At 48.9% G+C, this 20,214-nt stretch overlaps 1 protein-coding gene across 2 annotated transcripts in view; it reads left to right on the forward strand.

Annotated features, from left to right (window-relative positions):
- The window catches only part of MYH10 (myosin heavy chain 10), an 87,151-nt gene extending 67,241 nt beyond the window's left edge, over window positions 1–19,910 (forward strand). For both annotated transcript variants that reach the window (XM_063176026.1, XM_063176027.1), the window contains 22 exons: window positions 176–284; window positions 370–501; window positions 1,461–1,667; window positions 2,628–2,765; window positions 3,238–3,361; window positions 5,440–5,611; window positions 6,348–6,560; window positions 6,661–6,805; window positions 8,049–8,255; window positions 9,139–9,243; window positions 10,221–10,373; window positions 10,665–10,913; window positions 11,413–11,625; window positions 12,576–12,788; window positions 13,762–13,923; window positions 14,544–14,672; window positions 15,352–15,440; window positions 15,729–15,852; window positions 16,325–16,533; window positions 17,283–17,391; window positions 17,652–17,824; window positions 18,345–19,910. In XM_063176026.1, coding sequence (XP_063032096.1) covers window positions 176–284; window positions 370–501; window positions 1,461–1,667; window positions 2,628–2,765; window positions 3,238–3,361; window positions 5,440–5,611; window positions 6,348–6,560; window positions 6,661–6,805; window positions 8,049–8,255; window positions 9,139–9,243; window positions 10,221–10,373; window positions 10,665–10,913; window positions 11,413–11,625; window positions 12,576–12,788; window positions 13,762–13,923; window positions 14,544–14,672; window positions 15,352–15,440; window positions 15,729–15,852; window positions 16,325–16,533; window positions 17,283–17,391; window positions 17,652–17,824; window positions 18,345–18,489 — 3,520 coding nt within the window. In that variant the 3' untranslated portion in view covers window positions 18,490–19,910. The remainder of the gene's footprint in view (window positions 1–175; window positions 285–369; window positions 502–1,460; window positions 1,668–2,627; window positions 2,766–3,237; window positions 3,362–5,439; window positions 5,612–6,347; window positions 6,561–6,660; window positions 6,806–8,048; window positions 8,256–9,138; window positions 9,244–10,220; window positions 10,374–10,664; window positions 10,914–11,412; window positions 11,626–12,575; window positions 12,789–13,761; window positions 13,924–14,543; window positions 14,673–15,351; window positions 15,441–15,728; window positions 15,853–16,324; window positions 16,534–17,282; window positions 17,392–17,651; window positions 17,825–18,344) is intronic.
- The last annotated feature ends 304 nt before the right edge of the window (window positions 19,911–20,214 follow it).

The raw sequence follows: 20,214 nt of genomic DNA on the forward strand, positions 1-20,214 counted from the left end.
CAGCTCTTGCTCTGACTCTGTAGGAACAAGAACTCATAAATTCACTGTAGTTACTGAAACTTATAAATAAGGCTATTTACTGTCTATAAGTGTTGTAGGGTTGTGTAACCTAAAAATTAAATGATGGTCAGCTGTATTTAACACATCTATTTATTTAACTTCTTGCTGTCTTCAGGGCCTTTGCAAAGAAGCAGCAGCAGCTGAGTGCACTGAAAATCCTGCAGAGGAATTGTGCTGCATATTTGAAGCTGAGGCACTGGCAGTGGTGGAGAGTCTTCACCAAGGTTCCTCCTGTTCTGTCTTTTCTCTTTCATTCACCTATAAATAGCTGAGGGCAGGCTCTCACATCTTCATTTCCCACCTGTGCAGGTGAAGCCTCTTCTGCAGGTCACTCGTCAGGAAGAAGAGCTTCAAGCCAAGGATGAGGAGCTGATGAAGGTGAAAGAAAAACAGACAAAAGTGGAGGCAGAGCTGGAGGAAATGGAAAGGAAGCATCAACAGGTTTGTGTCCAAGATCAGCTTTTGATATGCAGGACATGGATTATTGTGCTGTGTCCCATGTGAGGGAGCCAAGGAGGGTCAGGTGAGCTGATTCCCACTCTGCTGGAGTGTGGAATGGGAAGATACAGCACTGAAATGTGGAATAGGGATGCAGGAACATGTTACCAAAACAAAACCTGATTTTGTGGCCTTCCCTGGTTTACAGGAGAAATTCAGTGGCAGCGTCATTCTGTGCCTGGGCTGGGCAGGCTGTGGGCAAACACTTGGGGCAGCTGTGCAGATCTTTGGTAGCTTTCTGTGCTGGCAAAAACTTGGTGAATAAAGGAAGAGCAGTTCCAGTGTCACCTGGAGAGACAAGGAGCTGATGGATGGACCCTCAGTGGGTGGGGGCACTCCAGGGCTGGCAGGCAGTGCCTTCATTCCAGTGACAAGGATGGGGACTGGGACTGGACAGAAGTGCCAAGATCAGCCCATGGCACTGCCCAGCCACCCTGCAGGAAATGCTGCTGGAGCCAGAGCTGGTGTCCTCTGAACTGCTGCTAAATTATAATTATTTTTTTATATTGTAGCTTTATGTCTTTTTGTAACTTTTATCTTTTTGTTTTCCTTGTGAGAGGAATTCTATGAACAAGATATGTACTAAGGTTGATAGCTACAAGGGAAATTCTGGGTGCTGCAAGAAATCATGTTAGCAATTTGGTAGATGTTTGGCCATTGTTTCCTCAAATTTAAATTAATCTCAGCATCTCAGCAGATTGTTAGGAGGCAGTCAGAGATGTCTCTCTATAAAAGTAGCAAAAGCCTCTTCTGGAAGCCCTTGGTGTGGGATGTGGACATGGGAGGCAGGAACTGGAGCACAATGTGGTCTTGAAGTTCCTCTGTGGCTGTCACAGGTGTAATCTCTCACCAGAGTCTCTGAAGTATCATTTTTAAAGCTTCACTGCCTTTTGTATTTGCAGGTGCTGGAGGAGAAGAACATCCTTGCAGAGCAGCTCCAGGCTGAGACAGAGCTCTTTGCAGAGGCTGAGGAGATGAGGGCTCGCTTGGCTGCCAAAAAGCAAGAGCTGGAAGAAATTCTCCATGATTTGGAGTCCAGGGTTGAGGAGGAGGAGGAAAGAAACCAAATATTGCAGAATGAGAAGAAGAAGATGCAGGGCCATATCCAGGTATGGTTATCAGTGACTGGAGGTGGGGAAGTGGGATGGGAAAGCTCCCTCAGCTTCTCTACAGGACAGAGGAATTTGGCTCCTGAGTGGAATAAAATGATTCTCCTCTCCTCTCCTGCCCTGCCCTGCCCTGCCCTCATGTCACTTGTGAGAGAAATGTTCCTTTTGGACTGAAATCCAGGGAACATCATGAGGAAATGACTCCTTTGACTTCACTAAGACAATGTCATTTCCTCCAGGTTACTTGGTTGAGGTGTTTTTGAAAATCAGATTATTTAGATGCTTCCTTTTAAATAATGGTGGCCCTGAAAAAGGGAGCAGCTGAGAACTTACTTGTCTTGAAAAATATTAAAAGAAGTTGAAGAGGGAATAAACTCCACTTCTCACAGCTTTTGATGCAATAAAAAAATGTCTATTAATCATATTTAAATGAATCATGTTTAAACCCTCAAAAGCACAGGGCATTATTGCTTTTTAACTCTTGTGTCAATAACTGAACTGGCTCAGCTGTGATACTGAAATAAGGAGGGTTGTTTCCTGTGGAATCTCTTCCCAGATCCTGCTGTTTTTCCACCAGGTGCCCCATTCAGGTGCAGTGTGCTGGGAAGCCTCTGACCAATCAGCCTGATCTGATTGGCTGTCATTAATTACAGATTTTTTATTTTATAGTTGGAATTAGGAGGGTGAAGCCTGTGGCAGTGAGTTTGTGTTTCCTAGAGAGCACATTTCACCTGAAGCTGCAATCCAGAGCATCAAAAATTCCATGTGCATCCCATGGCCCTTCATTCCTCACCAGATCATTCATCCTGTCAATGAATCTAACAAAGCAAATGTGGGTTTGCTGTGTGTTAGGGCAAAAGGCTTTTCAAAATAACACATCTTTGTCACTGAGTTAAAAAAACCCAAGTTACCACCTGGATAACCTGGGAAATGCTCAGATGCAGTTGTCTCTGTTCCCAGGACCTGGAGGAACAGCTTGATGAGGAGGAGGGAGCTCGGCAGAAGCTGCAGCTTGAGAAAGTGACAGCTGAAGCAAAGATCAAGAAGATGGAGGAGGAGATCCTGCTGTTGGAGGACCAAAATTCCAAATTTCTGAAGGTGGGAGCTGTGTGCATGGTGGAGGTGCCAAGGGACAGCTCCCAGAGCTGCTGTCACAGGGTCTGAGGCGCCTTTGGGGTGTGAGACACTGGAGAGAAGTTGGGGCTGACATTCCAGAGGGAGTTTGTCATGCACTCTTCCCAGTTTCATGACTCTCCCAAATCTTAGAGCTGGGAAAATGGTTTGTAGCTGCCATTGTTCCCTGCAAACAGTGCTGTCCTAAAGGCAGGCCTGCTGTGTGCTGAATTGCAGGTCTCTCTTGGAAAATAAATGTTCATGGTTCCAAACAGTTCCAGTTGATCCTTGATATTGACAATCACTTGAAATAATATCTGTATCAGAAACAAAATATGTAATAGAACCTTGTGCTGTCTGACAGCCCCTGTGGGTTCTGTATATTCCTTTATTTGCACTGCTCAGGGACTCTGGAAGCTGTGTTGAAGTTATTTTCCCTCTCCTCTCTCCTCCCCAGGAAAAGAAGCTGATGGAGGATAGGATTGCTGAGTGCTCTTCTCAGCTGGCTGAAGAAGAAGAAAAAGCCAAGAACTTGGCCAAGCTGAAGAACAAGCAGGAGATGATGATCACTGATTTGGAAGGTTTGTAGTGCTTTATTTTATTGAGCAGCCTGCTCTGGTGAAAGGTGTCCTGCCCAAGGAATGAGCTGAGCTTTAAGGTCTCTTCCAACCCAAACCATTCCATGATTCCACCTAAAATGGTTCCATTCCTTTAGCCATTTATTTCTGGTTGTTTTGCCAGTGTTGTCACAAGTTAAACCTGACCCATATGCAACCCTTCTTGATTTGGTGTTGTTTTATTTTAATTACTATAGATACTGCACAACATTAACGAGCTGCCAAGTGAAAGTTGCAAAATAAAAGAGAAAGTTGTTCTCTGAGCCCTAATTAGGGAATGCTTCCTGCACTTGGTGTGTTGGGGCCTGTCTTGGTGCATATTTTGAGGCTGATGTGCTTCTGGAAGGATGTCAGAGTTTTACCTTATCTGTGCAGGCAGGTGCTGAGCTAACAGGGGTAGCAGTGATTGATGAGCCTTATCTTTAACTGTTCATTCAGACTCTTTAAGGTGGGTCTAAGCAAGCTTTACTCACTGGAAAATAATGCTGGAGTAGCTTTGTGCTTAAATCAGGACTAGGAATTTGACAGATGTGTTTGGTTACAGAGCTAGTCCAAGACTGATGGCCTTAGAAGTGGAAATTAAAGCTTATATTTAAGGCATGCAATTTCTTGGCTAGGAAAGCAGAGTAAAATGATATTTACTCTTGGAGATGACTCAAGAAGCCATTAAGGTCTCTCTGCTAGAGTCTTGTCACTGCTAGGCACTGATATTTGGGGAAAAAATTAATTCAGTTTGCTGGGAACTCCCTCAATTACAAAATTGGGTCTTGTGACACTGCTCTCAGTGTCACTCATCAGGAACTTCATGTAAAAACAGAGGGAAAAGTACGAATCTTTGGGAATGTGAAACTGCTTGGAGAAAAGCAGAGTTACCTTAGGTTGTCTGGAAACCCCAAACAGCCCAGGGTGGCCCTGAGGTGGTTCCTGACCTTGGCTCCCTTTCCATCCTGTCCAGGAGCTTTGGAAAGGGTGTGAGGGAAATCCCTGCACTGAGGAGCCACAAGGGATTGAACAAGGGAATGAACTCCTGCTGTCACTCAGAATTGTACATTTGTGCCATTTATGCCCTTAGAACTGGGCTGAGGCTGTGAACTTTACATCACATCATATTACATTACATTACATTACATTATATCATATTCTATTCTATTCTATTCATGCTACACTAAAACTATACTAGAGAAAGAGAAAGATACATCAGAAGGCTGAACAAGAATGAATAATAAAAACTCACGACTGACTCTTCAGAATCTGACACAGCTGATGGTGATTGGTCATTAATAAAAAACAATTCACAGGAAACCAATCAAACATGCACCTGTTGGTAAACAATGTCCAGCCACATTCCAAAGCAGCCAAGCACAGGAGAAGCAATCAGATAATTATTATTTACATTTTTTTCTGAGGCTTCTCAGCTTCCCAGGAGAAGAAATCCTGCAAAGGGATTTTTCAGAGAATATCCCAGTGACAGCTGAGGTTGCTGTGCCCTGCTGGGGTGTGCCTGTCCCAAAGAGCTCCTTGGGGCTGGATATCCCAGCTGCACAATAAATCCCTGGGAGGGAGCTCTCAGGGCTGCAGAGTTTTGCTAAATATTGATGGGACGTGATTAAACAGCACAGACTCTTGTAAAATGGTTTATTCAAGTTTACTTTAAGCTATGCCATTTTCCAGCAGATTTTTGGAGTCTGGCCTAGCCCTTCCAAAGCCATGCAATTGTTCCAGCCCACGGTTTATCTTCTTTTTTGGGTGTTGATGGCTGGGATTATCTGGCCTAACAGCTCAAGCTGCTCTGTCAGATCCCACTCCTTATTTTCTACCAAGATGTTTCTGTTTCCTCATCTCGAACTATTCACAGTTGTCAGAGACTTTCCCTGACTTTCTGACTAAGTCATGCAGTTCTCCTTTGCTATTTCATTTTTCTGCAGACTGGAGAAAGAATTAAGCAGCATAAATTAAACTTCCCACCCTTCCTGCCACCCCAGAGTCCCTGAGGGTGACGAGAGGGACAATCCCACAGGAATTTAATTCTGTGCTTCCTTTAGAACGCCTGAAAAAGGAGGAGAAGACCCGCCAGGAGTTGGAAAAAGCTAAAAGAAAACTGGATGGGGAAACCACAGACCTGCAGGACCAAATAGCTGAGCTGCAAGCCCAGATTGAGGAGCTGAAGATCCAGCTGGCCAAGAAGGAGGAGGAGCTGCAGGCTGCTGTGGCCAGGTCAGAGTGGGGCAAAGCTGCTCCCCAAAGGGAATTTCCCCTGCCTGCAGTCAGGGCTGGGATAATCCAACAGCAGCCAGCTCTGGAGCCCTGTGCTGAGCACAGAAATGGCAAATTTACAGAAATTCAGGGATCCCTCAGCATCCTGGCTCTGCAGACCTGCACAAAGGAGAAGTTTTATGTGGTATAACAGTGTTTCGGCTCTGGAAGCTTTTTAATCTCCCAAATTCGGCCTCGGGAGGGAAAATGTGCATTTCTCAGTGGATCTAAACAAACTGCTGGGCAGGAGAGACTTTATCTGGGTTTGTGTGATACTCCTGCAGTCCCACCTTGTGCTGAACACCACCTGGATTCTTTAAGTATAATTTTGTAGGAAGAGAAAACTCCAGAAATGGAACATTTCTGGGGCAATGTTGAGGTCTACAAAATTGGAATACCTGACTGTGAACTAAAGCTTGATAATCCTGATGGTGCACCTTGGTTTTATCTGTGGTACTTTTCATCCATCCCTGGAGCTGTCCAGGCTGGACAGGGCTTGGAGCAACCTGGGATGGAGGAAGGTGTCCCAGCCCATGAAGGGTGGGAATTTGATGATGTTTAAGGCTCCAACCCACCCATTCTATAAATGTTGATATTTATTTTATTCCAGTGGCAGAGCTGAGCTGTGTCTCTAGCTAATTTAAGCAGGAGGTTCTGGGGAGGGGCAGCCCCAGTAACTGTGGTGCCTGTTTGACAGGGGGGATGAGGAGGCAGTACAGAAGAACAATGCCCTGAAGGTGATCAGGGAGCTGCAGGCTCAGATTGCAGAGCTCCAGGAGGATCTGGAGTCTGAGAAGGCATCGAGGAACAAGGCAGAAAAGCAGAAAAGGGATCTGAGTGAAGAGCTGGAGGCTTTGAAAACTGAACTGGAAGATACCTTGGACACCACTGCAGCACAGCAAGAGCTGAGGTAGGGTCATGGTCTGTGTAAGAAAGCACCACTGAAATTCAGCTGTGATTTATAAAAACTTAAATGCTGATTTTTGGGTAACCCTTTGTGCTTCCTCCAGGACAAAGCGAGAGCAGGAGGTGGCTGAGCTGAAGAAAGCAATTGAGGAGGAAACCAAAAACCACGAAGCCCAGATCCAGGAGATCAGGCAGAGGCATGCCACGGCCCTGGAGGAGCTCTCTGAGCAGCTTGAACAGGCCAAAAGGGTGAGAGGAAAAGGAACTTTCTGCTTCAGGGGTTATTATATGTAGAACAGAATAGATAGAATATATAACATATAAAACATGTAACATATAACATATATTATATTATATTATATTATATTATATTATATTATATTATATTATATTATATTATATTATATTATATTATATTATATTATATTATATTATATTATATTATATTATATTATATTATATTATATTATATTATATTATATTATATTATGTATATTATATATTATATTCTAAATACCATAGGCAACATGGTTCCTTCCAGGAGACCTGAGCTGAGGCTTTCCATCATCACAGAGCTAAGCTGGCCTCTAAAAATCCATCCCAGCTCTTGAGATTTCTCATGTTGGTTTGACAATGCTGCAGATATTCAGCAGCACATCTGTGCTGTGTCCTCTGGTGACCAGCAGCAGAGGCACAGGTGGATCCCAGCTCCTGGTCTTGTTCAGAAGGAGAATTATTCCATAAAAAAGAAGTGTCTGGTTTTTGAAATTACACCTGGGGTCATTCACAAATGTGTGTGTGGACAGTTCCTGTCCTGTGGTGATGTTTTTACGTATTGTGAATACTGCACAATCTTCCTTAGCATTCTAAATGAGGTGAGAAATGTAGTAGTTAAACTATGATTTTCACCACCTTTATTCATCTGAAAATCTTGTGCATGTCTTCTGCTCCTTATTCAATAAATATTCTCAATAAGAGCATGAAAAGATGGAAAAATACCCTGCAATCTGAACAAAGCTCCTGTGACAAGCTGGTGTGATGTAGCAGAAATGACACTTAAACATCCCTGGTGCCAGTGATTGCTGTGTGAAAGGCTTCTGACAAATGTCAGTGCTGAGAATTACTTTGTTCTGCACTTCCAGGCTGCTCTGCCCACTCAAATCAGGGCAGCCTTGGTTCACATCTTCCCTTTATTTCTGTGAGATGAGCCATGCTGAGCTCTTAATGGGCACATTCCTTCCTCCTTGCAGTGCTACCATAACAGTCATTTCCAGGGCTGCCAGCCCAGATCCTGCCCTGCTGCTCCTCACCCTCACCTGGGGCAGAGCAGCCTGGCTTCCTCAGCCTTTGCTGGCACCCAGAATGTTCCACAGCAGCATTTCACACACTGCTGAGCACCTCTGAGCATGGAACCTGATCTGCACAATCATCTGTAGCAGGAAACATCCACCTGCACTACAGAGCTGAACTTCTCCCCTTTTGTCTCCCCCAGTTCAAAGCAAACCTTGAAAAGAACAAGCAGGGCTTGGAGTCTGACAACAAGGAGCTGGCCTGTGAGGTGAAGGTGCTGCAGCAGGTCAAGGCAGAGTCTGAGCACAAGAGGAAGAAACTCGATGCCCAGGTGCAGGAGCTGACTGCAAAGGTGTCAGAAGGGGAGAGGCTCAGGGTGGAGCTGGCTGAGAAGGCAAACAAGCTGCAGGTAAGGCTCTGGGAATCCTAAAATCCTGGAAAACCGTGTGCAGAAATGGCCTGGTGTGGGAGGTGACTCAGCAAGGGCTCTCATGGACCTGGGAGGCCTCAAAGTGGTGCTGTGACATCAGTCCTGAACTGTGTGACATGATTTCTGGGCTGTGTAACATCATTTCTGAGCTGTGTGACATCAGTCCTGGGCTATGTGAGGGTTCCAGTGGCTTTGAAGGGTTTTCCTTGGCTGGGGCCTGAGCAGACTGGGCTGAGCTTTTCCACAGGGATGAACAAAATTTGGTGGTGGCCTCAGATTTGGTTTGGTGCTCCAGGCTGGAGCCTGGCAGGGAGGGGGTGCAAGCACAGCCCCATTTTCATAGCAAAATGCAGCCATGGCTGACTCTGAGCCCCAGCAGTGAGGACTTCAGGTGAATCCAGGTGAAGCACTTCCAGCAGGGAATGGCCCTGCTCTCTGGGGAAGCTTTCAGGCTGTCTCTCAGTGTGTATAAAAGCAGTGTAACCCAAAATAATGAGCTGGCACCTGGCAGTGACCTTTCCTCTCTCAGTGTTGCTTTAGACCCAGCTGCCACCCTGCTGATCCCTGAATTAATGCTTGCATGAAATAGATGGTGCTGGAATTAAAAATGGCATTAAAGTGTGAATGCAGGATCAGAGCAAAGTGCTGAATTTTAGAGCTCAATAGCCTGGCTCTGGTTTTGTTACTGCACTTCAGGACTGACACTCAGTTTCCTTTTTTGTGGCCAAACCTCAGTGGTTTTAGCTTGCTGTCTCCCTCTGTTGGGCTCTGTGCCTGGAGTCTGCTGAGGTTCTGTGCTGTGCAGCTCCAGCCCCAGTGGGATTTGGGCTGAGCTCTCACCTTTGGGCTGCTTGCCTTGCAGAATGAGCTGGATAATGTCTCCAGTCTGCTGGAGGAGGCAGAGAAGAAAGGGATCAAGTTTGCCAAGGATGCAGCCAGTCTGGAATCCCAGCTCCAGGATACACAGGTGTGTGTGCAGCAGAGCTGGGCTGGCCGTGGAGCTCTGCTCCTCAGGGAGCTGCTGACAGAAAACACATTTTCATTTCATGCTTTGGAAAGTCCCTTTGGGCAGCAGCTGAATTTCCTGCTCAGCCCAGTGAGATGGGATGGGTTGGGATGGCTCAGCCACGTGGGGAACCAAGTTTTCATTATCTGAGCTTCACTTCCTGAGAGTTGGGAGTTCTGGTTTATGTCTTTGTCTCTGAGGGAGATAAGAATCAAATAAAAAACCCTTTCCAGGCAGAATTTAATGTCAATATCCTTGGGATATGTGAGGAACAGGAGTCTTCTACTGACAGCTTCAAATTCTTACAGCTCAAGTTCAAACTGTCAGATTTTGGTTCTTAATTAAGAAAATGCAGCTTTGTGCAGATATTCACCACTTCAATATATTTTATCATGCCTGTATTAAAGTTCTAATGGTGACCACTTAACTGTGAATAATGTTAATCACAACTGGAGGGGTTTGTAGGGAGCAGGATGGAGGTTGCACCTTCCATTACTTTGTTATGACAGAAGTTTCCACCTTTAAAGTGACCTTTATATTGAACCAATGCAGAAAACCTGGAAGCATGCTGCCATTGCAGGATTTGCTGCTCCATGTTCTTCTCAGGTGGTTTTTAATAGGTGCTCTCTGTTTGTCTGAAAAAAGAAAAAATCCATTTTGCAGGTGACTTCTGTGCCAGTCCCTTGAAAGATGGGAAAGTATCATCCCTGAATTTCTAGAGCAGACTCTGGCAGGGGTTCCCTGAGCAGAAATCTGCTTTATGAAGGTTTAAATGTGCCCAAAATGAATGGTCAGTGGCTTCTTGAGACCCCAAATAACATATATCTTCATAAAGCATGTCCTTGTCCCCAAATCTGAGGGAAAATAAACCTGGGAGTCCCCGTGAGGAGCTGTGGGGGTTTGGGAGCCCACTCAGCCCTGCCCATGCTGTGTCCCAGGAGCTGCTCCAGGAGGAGACCCGCCAGAAGCTCAACCTCAGCAGCAGGATAAGGCAGCTGGAGGAGGAGAAGAACAACCTGCAGGAGCAGCAGGAGGAGGAGGAGGAGGCCAGGAAGAACCTGGAGAAGCAGATGCTGGCCCTGCAGGCCCAGGTAGGCTGCTGGGAGGGGCAGCCCTTGTGTGAGGAGCTGTCCCAGAGCTTTGGGGGACACATCATGGCACTTCCACAGTGCTGGGGCAGATTTTGGAGCCAAGTTCCCATTGAAAATTCTGTGTCTCCTGAACTGTGATGGGCAGGGCTGGGGCCTCTGGGAGCCTGAGAAGTGCCAGGTTTGTGTTCCCTTAGCCTGCAGGAACTGCTCCTGCTGCTGCACTGTGCCCCTGTGCCTTTGCTCCCCCTGGTGATGCTCTAAGGGGCTCCACTTGCTCTTGTTGAATTTCAGTTGGCCGAGGCCAAGAAGAAGGTGGATGATGACTTGGGAACCATTGAAGGGCTGGAGGAGACCAAGAAGAAGCTGCTGAAGGACATGGAGTCCCTCAGCCAGCGCCTGGAGGAGAAGGCCCTGGCCTACGACAAGCTGGAGAAGACCAAGAACCGCCTGCAGCAGGAGCTGGATGACCTGATGGTGGATCTGGACCACCAGCGCCAGATCGTCTCCAACCTGGAGAAGAAGCAGAAGAAGTTTGATCAGGTACTGCAGTCTCCTGCCACCTGCCTGGCTTTTTGGGATTTTTAAATGGCACCTGGTTATTGCTGCTGAGCCTGGTGGGAAGGAGGGTCTTGCTGTGGTTATTGGTAACTCTGTGAGCAGCTGGCCTTTGCTAGGAGCAGGCTGTCACTCCCAGTTCTGTGAGCCAGGTGCCATCTCTGAGGCTTGTTAGAACAAGTGATCATGTAGAAAAAGAGAATTATGCTGGAACAGAAACTTTAGAGTTTTATTGTAGTCCCTCAAGGTAGACTAAAAAGGATCTGAAAGATGAGACTCATGAAACTCCAGTATTGATGAGTGGCTTGCTCTCCTCCTCTCACCCCAGAGCAGCTGTAGCTGTTCCCTCACTTGCACTTTGATCAGACAGCTCCTGAAGGCCAGTTAAGCGCTGAACATGAACCTCTTCCTGAGTAAAACACCTGAGGCAGGGAGGACCTGGCTGTGGAGCTTAGGAGATGGATTCATTGTTTCTCCTGTCCAGATGCTGGCAGAAGAAAAGAACATTTCTGCTCGGTATGCAGAGGAGCGGGACCGTGCTGAGGCAGAGGCCAGGGAGAAGGAAACCAAAGCCCTGTCCCTGGCCAGGGCCCTGGAGGAGGCTCTGGAAGCCAAGGAGGAATTTGAGAGGCAGAACAAGCAGCTGCGGGCAGATATGGAAGACCTGATGAGCTCCAAAGATGATGTGGGCAAAAATGTGAGTATGGTTCCAAAAATGTGAGTATAATTCCAAAAATGTGAGTATGGTTCCACAGGCTGTTTGTTCCAGCCTGGGGATAGCAGGGAAATCTCCCTGCCTGGAGAAGGGGCTGTGTGGTGGTGTTCACAGGGGCCCCAGGACCAGGGAAGAGATGAGAATCTTGACTCCATGTTCAGAAGGCTGATTTATTATTTTATGATATATACATTATTTTAAAACTATACTAAAAGAATAGAAGAAAGGATTTCATCAGAAGGCTTGAAAGGAAAGGAAAAGAATGATAATAAAACCTTGTGACTGACCAGAGAGTCTGAGCCAGCTGACTGTGATTGCCCATTAATTAGAAACAACCACATGAGACCAATCACAGATGCACCTGTTGCATTCCACAGCAGCAGATAATCACTGTTTACGTTTTGTTCCTGAGGCCTCTCAGTTTCTCAGGAGAAAAATCCTGGCAAAAGGATTTTACATAAAATATCATGGCTACATGTCTGTGCACTAGAGCAGAACTTTCTGAAGCTCACCCAAAATGCTGGAGGAATTAATGCCCAGCATAATTGTTAACATCTTCAAGAGCTGTGTTCTCACCCTCACGGGGATCCCACATATCAGTTTTGTACTTTTGGGTCAGTGGAGGTGGGACTGCAGTCAGACAGAGCTGGTTTTGTGTTGCAGCTGTGACAGATCAGCCACTCCTGATTTGTGTGTTGCTGGGTATATTTATTGTGTGTAAATGAGGGATCATGAGGATTTCTGTTACCTTTGGTCAAGCTGAGTTGCAGGACATGGTTGGACCAAAGGCAGAGCAGAACTGTGACCCCTTCGTGTCCTCCCTGCTGCACCCAGCTGAGGCAAATGGACCAGGGGAGCCACTGCCCTTCCTGCTCTCAGAGCTGCTGCTGGGAGAGCCCCAAGGACGGCTCTGAGCAGAGTTTGTGCTGCAGGTCCATGAGCTGGAGAAGTCGAAGAGAACCCTGGAGCAGCAGGTGGAGGAGATGAGGACTCAGCTGGAGGAGCTGGAGGATGAGCTGCAGGCCACAGAAGATGCCAAGCTCCGTCTGGAGGTGAACATGCAGGCCATGAAGGCCCAGTTTGACAGAGACCTGCAAGCCAGAGATGAGCAGAACGAGGAGAAGAAGAGGATGTTGGTGAAACAAGTACGTGTGCTTTACTCTGTGTTGTAGGCAGGAGGGGAGGAAGGGCTTTGAGCACAATTCTGGGCCTCTGTGCTACCAGAAAAATAAACCCCTTTGCTTAAAGACTCCATTCAGTGGAAACCCCAAACCACAGCATTTTTACAAACCATAAATAGTTCTGGCTGAGGGGTGGCCACTGTCCCCAGGCAGGGTCAGGTGGTGCTGGTGGCCTCCAAAGCCACTCCAGGAGTTTGGCTGTTGCTGCCTGGGTGTATTCCCAGGACAGGGATACCTCAGGTGCATTTTTAAGCCCATCCTATTTGATGTCCAGGAACAAATCCATGGATGCTGAGATAGATTTTTAACAGTTTCCTAAATGCAAGTCATGGCAGAGCTTCCAAGTTTCCAGACTTGAGAATTCTGGGAACACAGAAATCAGAAAAGCCTCAAGAAATGCCTTTAGGAGACAAAGTTGCTGTTATCTGAACTGGACAAGAGCTCCTGACCTTGCACTGGGAGGGAGATTTGCTTCAAAATATTCTTTCATGTTGGTAACCTGTGGCATTTCTGGTTCAGTTTGTTTTTGCATCGGTTTGGCCCAGCCCATGTTGCCTGGCTGTTCACACACTCTTGTTTTGTTTCATTTTGGGAAGAGAAGTTGCTGGTGTATAAGTGCCAGTAACAGGGTGTTCAAAGGGAATGCCTTCATTGTTGTCTTGAGACAATGAGGTGATTCTACTTCTTATTTTCCATCAGAGTTAGCTCCATCTGCCCTGGAGCCATCCCCTGGGGTGGATGGCAGTGTGGGCACGAGGGCTGAGATGGAAATGCTCCAGAAGCTGAGTCCCTTCCTGGGGTTTCCCTTGTGCTCAGTGCACAGATCTCTCATCCATGTGGGACCTGGCCTTGGCTGCCTTCCCTTGGGCTGTGCCATGGGGAGGGTCCCTGGGTGCCAGCCTGGCAGGGGCTGATGCTGGTGCTGTCCCCACGCCAGGTGCGGGAGCTGGAGGCAGAGCTGGAGGACGAGCGCAAGCAGCGCGCTCTGGCCGTGGCAGCCAAGAAGAAACTGGAGATGGACCTGAAGGACCTGGAGGGGCAGATTGAGGCTGCAAACAAGGCTCGGGATGAGGCCATCAAACAGCTCAGGAAGCTCCAGGTAGCACAACTGGTCAGGGGGCTGGGGGCTGTCCTGGGGGGTGCCCAGGGGCTGCTTCTATTCAGTACAGCTGCAATTGAGGGCAGGAGGAGAACCAGACTCCACTGATGGGTCTGAGAGTGTCCAGCCTGGATTTATCATCTGGGCAAAACTCATCCTTATACAGAATCACAGGATGGTTTGGGTTGGAAGGGACCCTGAAGCTAATCTTGTTCCAAACTCTCCTGCCACAAAACTACTTTCCACATCTCTGGCAGTGCCCAAGGCCTGGCTGGACAGGGCTTGGAGCAGCCTGGGACAGTGGAAGGTGTCCATGCTATGGCAGGGGTGGCACTGATGATAATTAAGGGTGCTTCCAGCTCAGGTAATTCTAAGATTCCACTCTAATTCTGTGGAACGCTTGAAGTCTTGGAATGTGACATTTCTGACCAGGCTTTGAGGGGTGGAAAGATGAGAAAATGAAATTTAAGAATACAGAATAACTGGAAATGCCTTTAAGTGAGATGTAGCCACTTTGGGAGAACAGCCTTATCTCTTAGGGGCTGAAATGCCTCAGAGCTGGAATGGGCTGATTGTCTTGATGCAGTCTGGCTGTGCCTCACCCTGCTCTCCACCTGCAGGCTCAGATGAAGGACTACCAGCGGGAGCTGGAAGAGGCCCGAGCATCCAGGGATGAGATCTTTGCCCAGTCCAAAGAGAGTGAGAAGAAGCTCAAAAGTCTCGAAGCAGAAATACTCCAACTCCAAGAGGTGAGATGGAAATCCAAGAGACTGGTTTTTCTTGTCCCTGTGCCTCTCCTGTCTGCTTTAGCTGCAGGGCAAGGCTTGCAGCAGTTGCCCAGACCCACCACACTTCCCTTGGATCCTTCACAGATAACCTGGCACTGCCTGGAGCTTCTCCAGGTGGACTTGAGTGGCCTTCAGACCTAAGTGTGGCACTTGTGGAGCATTTCATTGTCCTTAGGAAATGCTTGAGTGTTTCTGCCACTTAATGCAGATATATAATCTGTGGTTCAGTGCAGTGTGTGCTGTTGTGCTGAAGCTTTTTAACTATTATGCTCCTTGTCTTCATGCTGAGAACTCTGTGAGAGCCTAAAACATTTGCTTAATTTAGCTCCTACTTTACAGTGACTGTGTCTATCAGAGCGTGGAGCACAGTGGTTTCTTCTGCTGCTGAGGGCTTGAGAGTTACTGATCTCCACAGATTTTTTTTCCCTTTGCCTTGGGTGGGGAACATTTCAGTGCAGGGAGAAGTAACTGCCCTGCAGTCCCAGGGCAGTGAGGGAACATCCAGCTGAGTGTCCTGCTGCCTTATCCATCAAACCCCAGGGATATCCCAGTTCACAGCCTCTCCCAGGGGCTGTTGAGGCTGTGTCCCAGAGGCTGGGGGTGCTTGGGTCTGCCCTGACTCTTTCCCCCACCCTGGCAGGAGTTTGCGGCGTCGGAGCGCGCGCGGCGGCACGCGGAGCAGGAGCGCGACGAGCTGGCAGACGAGATCGCCAACAGCGCCTCTGGGAAGTGAGTCAGGCTGGGCTGGGGCAGGGAACGGCCTGGGCTGGGCCAGGATGGAGCTCAGGGAAAGGTCCTTCCCCCAGAGGGTGCTGGCACTGCCCAGGCTCCCCAGGGAACAGCTCCGAGGCAGCCAGAGCTCCAGGAGATGCCAGGGTGGGAGTGTTGGGGTGTCTGTGCAGGGACAGGAGCTGGATCCTTGTGGGTCCCTTTCAGCTCAGGAGTCTCCCTGATGCTAAGTGACCTCCCAAGGAGCTCTGTTGGTTCTGGACACCCCTGACCCCTTCCCCTGTGCAGGTCAGCCCTGCTGGACGAGAAGCGCCGGCTGGAGGCTCGGATTGCCCAGCTGGAGGAGGAGCTGGAGGAGGAGCAGAGCAACATGGAGCTGCTCAATGAGCGCTTCCGAAAGACCACACTGCAGGTGAGCCCGGGGCAGCTGCTGCTGGCTCTGACATGCACTGAGGCCCTGGTGGCACTGAGTGACCCCTGTCCCTCCCTGTGACAGTGTTCACTGGGGTTTTAGGATGAGGGAAGAGATGAGGATCTGACTCCGTGTTTCAGAAGGCTTGGTTTATTATTTTATGATATATATTATATTAAAACTATACTAAAAGAATAGAAGAAAGGATTTCATCAGAAGGCCAGCTAAGAATAGAAAAAGGAAAGAAAGAAAACAAAAGCTTGTGTCTTGGACAGAGTCCGAGCTAGCTGACTGTGATTGGCCATTAAGTAGAAACAACCACACAAGACCAATCACAGATCACCTGTTGCATCCCACAGCAGCAGATAACCATTGTTTACATTTTGTTCCTGAGGCCTCTCAGCTTCTCAGGAGAAAAAAAATCTTAAGGAAAGGATTTTGCATAATATGTGCCTGTGACACCTCCCTGCAGGTGGACACGCTCAATGCGGAGCTGGCCGGCGAGCGCAGCGCGGCCCAGAAGAGTGAGAACGCGCGGCAGCAGCTGGAGAGGCAGAACAAGGAGCTCAAGGCCAAGCTGCAGGAGCTGGAGGGCTCTGTCAAGTCCAAATTCAAGGCAACAATTTCTACTCTAGAAGCCAAGATTGCACAGCTTGAAGAACAGCTCGAGCAGGAAGCCAAGTAAGGGGACAAGACCTGGTTGCCTGTGGGGGTTGAATGGCTGGAAGTTCCATGCTGGACGTTTCTGAAGGGCCTTGGGTGTATTGTCTGGAGACTCCTGTTCAGGGAATAAACTTTAACAAGGCAGCTGTAGAGTAACTGGGGCTGGGAGCTCCAGAATGGATTTGCTTCCTAACAGCTGCATGAACTCTGCAAGGTGTTGATGTCCCAGAGCCACAAGGTGCTGCAGTAGTTTCCTGGGACAAGGTGAAATGTCCCCTGGGTGCTTGGTTAGAGGAACAGCTTATGTTGGACAGCTTGAGATGAATCCTGTGCTCTCTAGAAGTCTTTCTTTGGTGAATTACCCATCTGTCCTTGAATCCTATTCTCAAAATTCACCTCTTTAGCTGGTTTGCAGGTGGAGCTTGTCCCTCCACCACCTCTGTCCTTTCTGTGCTCTGGGCTCTGCAGCAGGATTGTGTTACTGGTTAAGCAGCAACTTTAAAGCTGCTCTGTCCAATCTCCTTGTGAAGGCAACCCTCTGAGTCCTCTTTGTGCCATGGTCACATTGCCCCAGGGCTAAGGCTTTGTGCTCTGAGAGCTGCATCCCTGTATTTCTGCATCCCTGCATCCCTGCATCCCAGCCAGCCCCAGCACATGCCCCAGTTGCATTGCTGTGTCTGGCATGCCCAGAGCTCTGTACCAGGGGGCAGATCAGGTGTTCCTAGCCCTCAGGCAGTGGCACCAATGCTGCTTTTGGGCTGTTGCAGGGAAAGAGCAGCTGCCAACAAGCTGGTGAGGCGCACGGAGAAGAAGCTGAAGGAGGTGTTCATGCAGGTGGAGGATGAACGGCGCCACGCGGACCAGTACAAGGAGCAGGTGGGTGGGGGCTCAGTGAAACCTCCTGGGGTGGGAAGGGCTGGTGAAGAGGAACTGTAATGGAAAGGGAATTAGAGGGGTGATTAAAACAGCAGGGAAAGCCCAGCAGGGATTGTGGTGTTCCAGGGTCCAGGCTGGAGCCTGAACGAGTTTGTGCTCCATCCCCAGTGAGAGCTGTGCTGCACCCCCAGTCAGGGCTGTGCTGCCTCCCCAGTCAGGCTGCAGCTCTGGGGTGACCCCGGGTGCTGGTTTGGTTGCAGATGGAGAAGGCCAACGCCAGGATGAAGCAGCTGAAGCGGCAGCTGGAGGAGGCAGAGGAGGAGGCCACGCGCGCCAACGCCTCGCGGCGCAAGCTGCAGCGCGAGCTGGACGATGCCACAGAGGCCAATGAGGGGCTGAGCAGGGAGGTCAGCACCCTCAAAAACAGGCTAAGGTCAGTGCCCTGGAACGCTGGGACTGAGATTGACCTGAGCCCACAGAGCCCCCTGGGGAACATCCAGCTGGGGAGCTGCTGGGGTTAGGGATGGCTCAAACTGGAGCCATGAGAATGAGAACAAGAATAACCTTGTTCTCATTACCATGGCTCATTACCATGAGCCATCAAACTGGAGCCATGGTAATGAGAACAAGAATATTCCATGGGGATATTCCTGACAGCTGCAGGGATGGGTGGGATATTGGGAAGGGAGGGTGGGCAGGCCCTGGCAGAGGGTGCCCAGAGCAGCTGTGGCTGCCCCTGCATCCCTGGCAGTGCCCAAGGCCAGGCTGGACAGAGTTTGGAGCAGCCTGGGACAGTGGGAGGTGTCCCTGGGACAGTGGGAGGTGTCTCTGCCATGGCAGGGGTGGAACGGGCTGAGCTCTAAGATCCCCCCAGCCCAGCCCAGCCCGTGCCGTGCCCCTGGGCGGGCCCGGGCGGTGCCGGAGCCTCTCCCAGCGCCGCTCTCCGTCCGCAGGAGGGGCGGACCCATCACCTTCTCCTCGAGCCGCTCGGGCCGGCGGCAGCTGCACATCGAGGGTGCCTCGCTGGAGCTGTCGGACGACGACGCCGAGAGTAAAGGCAGCGACGTGAACGAGGCTCCGCCAGCCCCCGCCGAGTAGCCCCGGCCCCGCCTGCATGCAGAGACCTTTCCAGCCCCGCAGGAGCGCCCCAGGAGCGCCCTGCCCTGCCCTCGGAACTGCCTTGTGGCCGGAAAGCTGCCTTACGACCCTCGGCATGTGCTACAAGGTTCCTTATCATAGGTCAACCATGTCTTAAGGCTCTCCAGCCTCACCACACTGTACCCTGCTTCAGATATAGGTACAACTGCTTTTTTATATATAGTAAACAACCGGGATCGTCTCTGTTCAGTGCATCTCTTTTCCAGATACTCATTGTAAAGCCATTTTATAAAGCATCATGTGAAGGATGAAACTTTTTTTTTATCGATCCAGAAGCGTCATTCCCAGCGGGTGGGGGGCCAGGACAGACCCCTTGCCGTGGCTGTGCATGCCTTGTGTCCAGCAGCATCCTTCAGGCTCCGGGCTGGCCGCAGCCTCTCGGATCAGTGAAGACCAAACCGCTCCCGTTTCTTTCTTTTCTCCCAATTGTTGTGATCCGCACACGACCCCTGAGTGAACTGTGAAAAACGGCCTTGGGAAGTGTTAGAGGGAAGTGTAGGGATGAGTGAGTAGTGTCCGTTTTTATCCTGCAATCCCATTTGAAGTGTTCTCAGCTCCATCCGTTCGTGTCCATGCAGTCCAGGCACACTGAGGTGGGTCCCGTCCCTGCACAGCCCGTGGAGCTCAGAGCCCCCCGGGCTGGGAGAATGTGAACACCAGTGGGAAATAAACACACAGCACAGGCAAAACTAATTTATTAATGTGAGGCCGAGCCAGGCCGTGGGGGCCCTGGGTCCTATGGGGCTCCCGCCCTGGATGGATGGATGTTGCCTGCCTACAGTTAACATGCCAGTGGATGTGAATCCTTTTTTTTTGTTGTTGTTGTTTTGTTGTTGTTTTTTTTTTTATTTTGAGCAGTATTACAGTGAGTAGTTAGCGTTTTTTGTTTAAATAGCTGAAAACTGACATTACAGAAAGTGCCTTAGACACTACAGTACTAAGACAACGTTACATATATAATTTGCCTATATAACAATGATTTAATGTATTAATTTTGACTGTGCTTCATATCATGTACCTCTCTAGTCCAAGTGGTATTATTGATATTAGTGACAATGAATCAGTGTTAACTAGAAAACTTCCTCTGCCACATGCTCAAAACCCATGGATTTCCCTTTTTGGTTAAAAGCTTTAACATCTGTCGCAAAGGTTTTGTTGTGTGTATTTGGATATTTTTAATCAAACTGGCTGTTGACCACCAGGCGTCTGACTGCAAATATCTTGTTTTCTTGTATACCCATATTTCTAGACAATGATTTTTGTAAGACAATAAATTTATTCATTATAGATGCGGCCGCCTGCTCTGTTTACTTACTCTCCCGAGGCTGGCATAGACCTTAATAAATGAGATATGACTGGAAGCTGCATTTTCCCTTCTTCCTCTTTTGTTTGCTTGCTTTTTTTTTTTTGTTTTTTTTTTTCTTTTATTTTGACCTAAATACAGCATCAATGGCTTGGTCTGAGCTGAGCCTTCGCCTTTGAATGCCACTGGCAGGGCCCAGCTGGAGCACAAAGAAACTCTGAGCTGTGGCACAGGGTCTGGGCTCCTGCCTGAGCAGTTACATCCCATATTTTGGGGTCTTGGGGTGCAGAACCTGCCCTGGGGCTGGGCAGGAGCTGGAGTCCAGGGTGGGAGGTTTTGGCTGGGTTTGGGATGAGGGTGGG

This window comes from Melospiza melodia, chromosome 24 (assembly GCF_035770615.1).
Source record: "Melospiza melodia melodia isolate bMelMel2 chromosome 24, bMelMel2.pri, whole genome shotgun sequence".
Classification (NCBI taxonomy): domain Eukaryota; kingdom Metazoa; phylum Chordata; class Aves; order Passeriformes; family Passerellidae; genus Melospiza; species Melospiza melodia.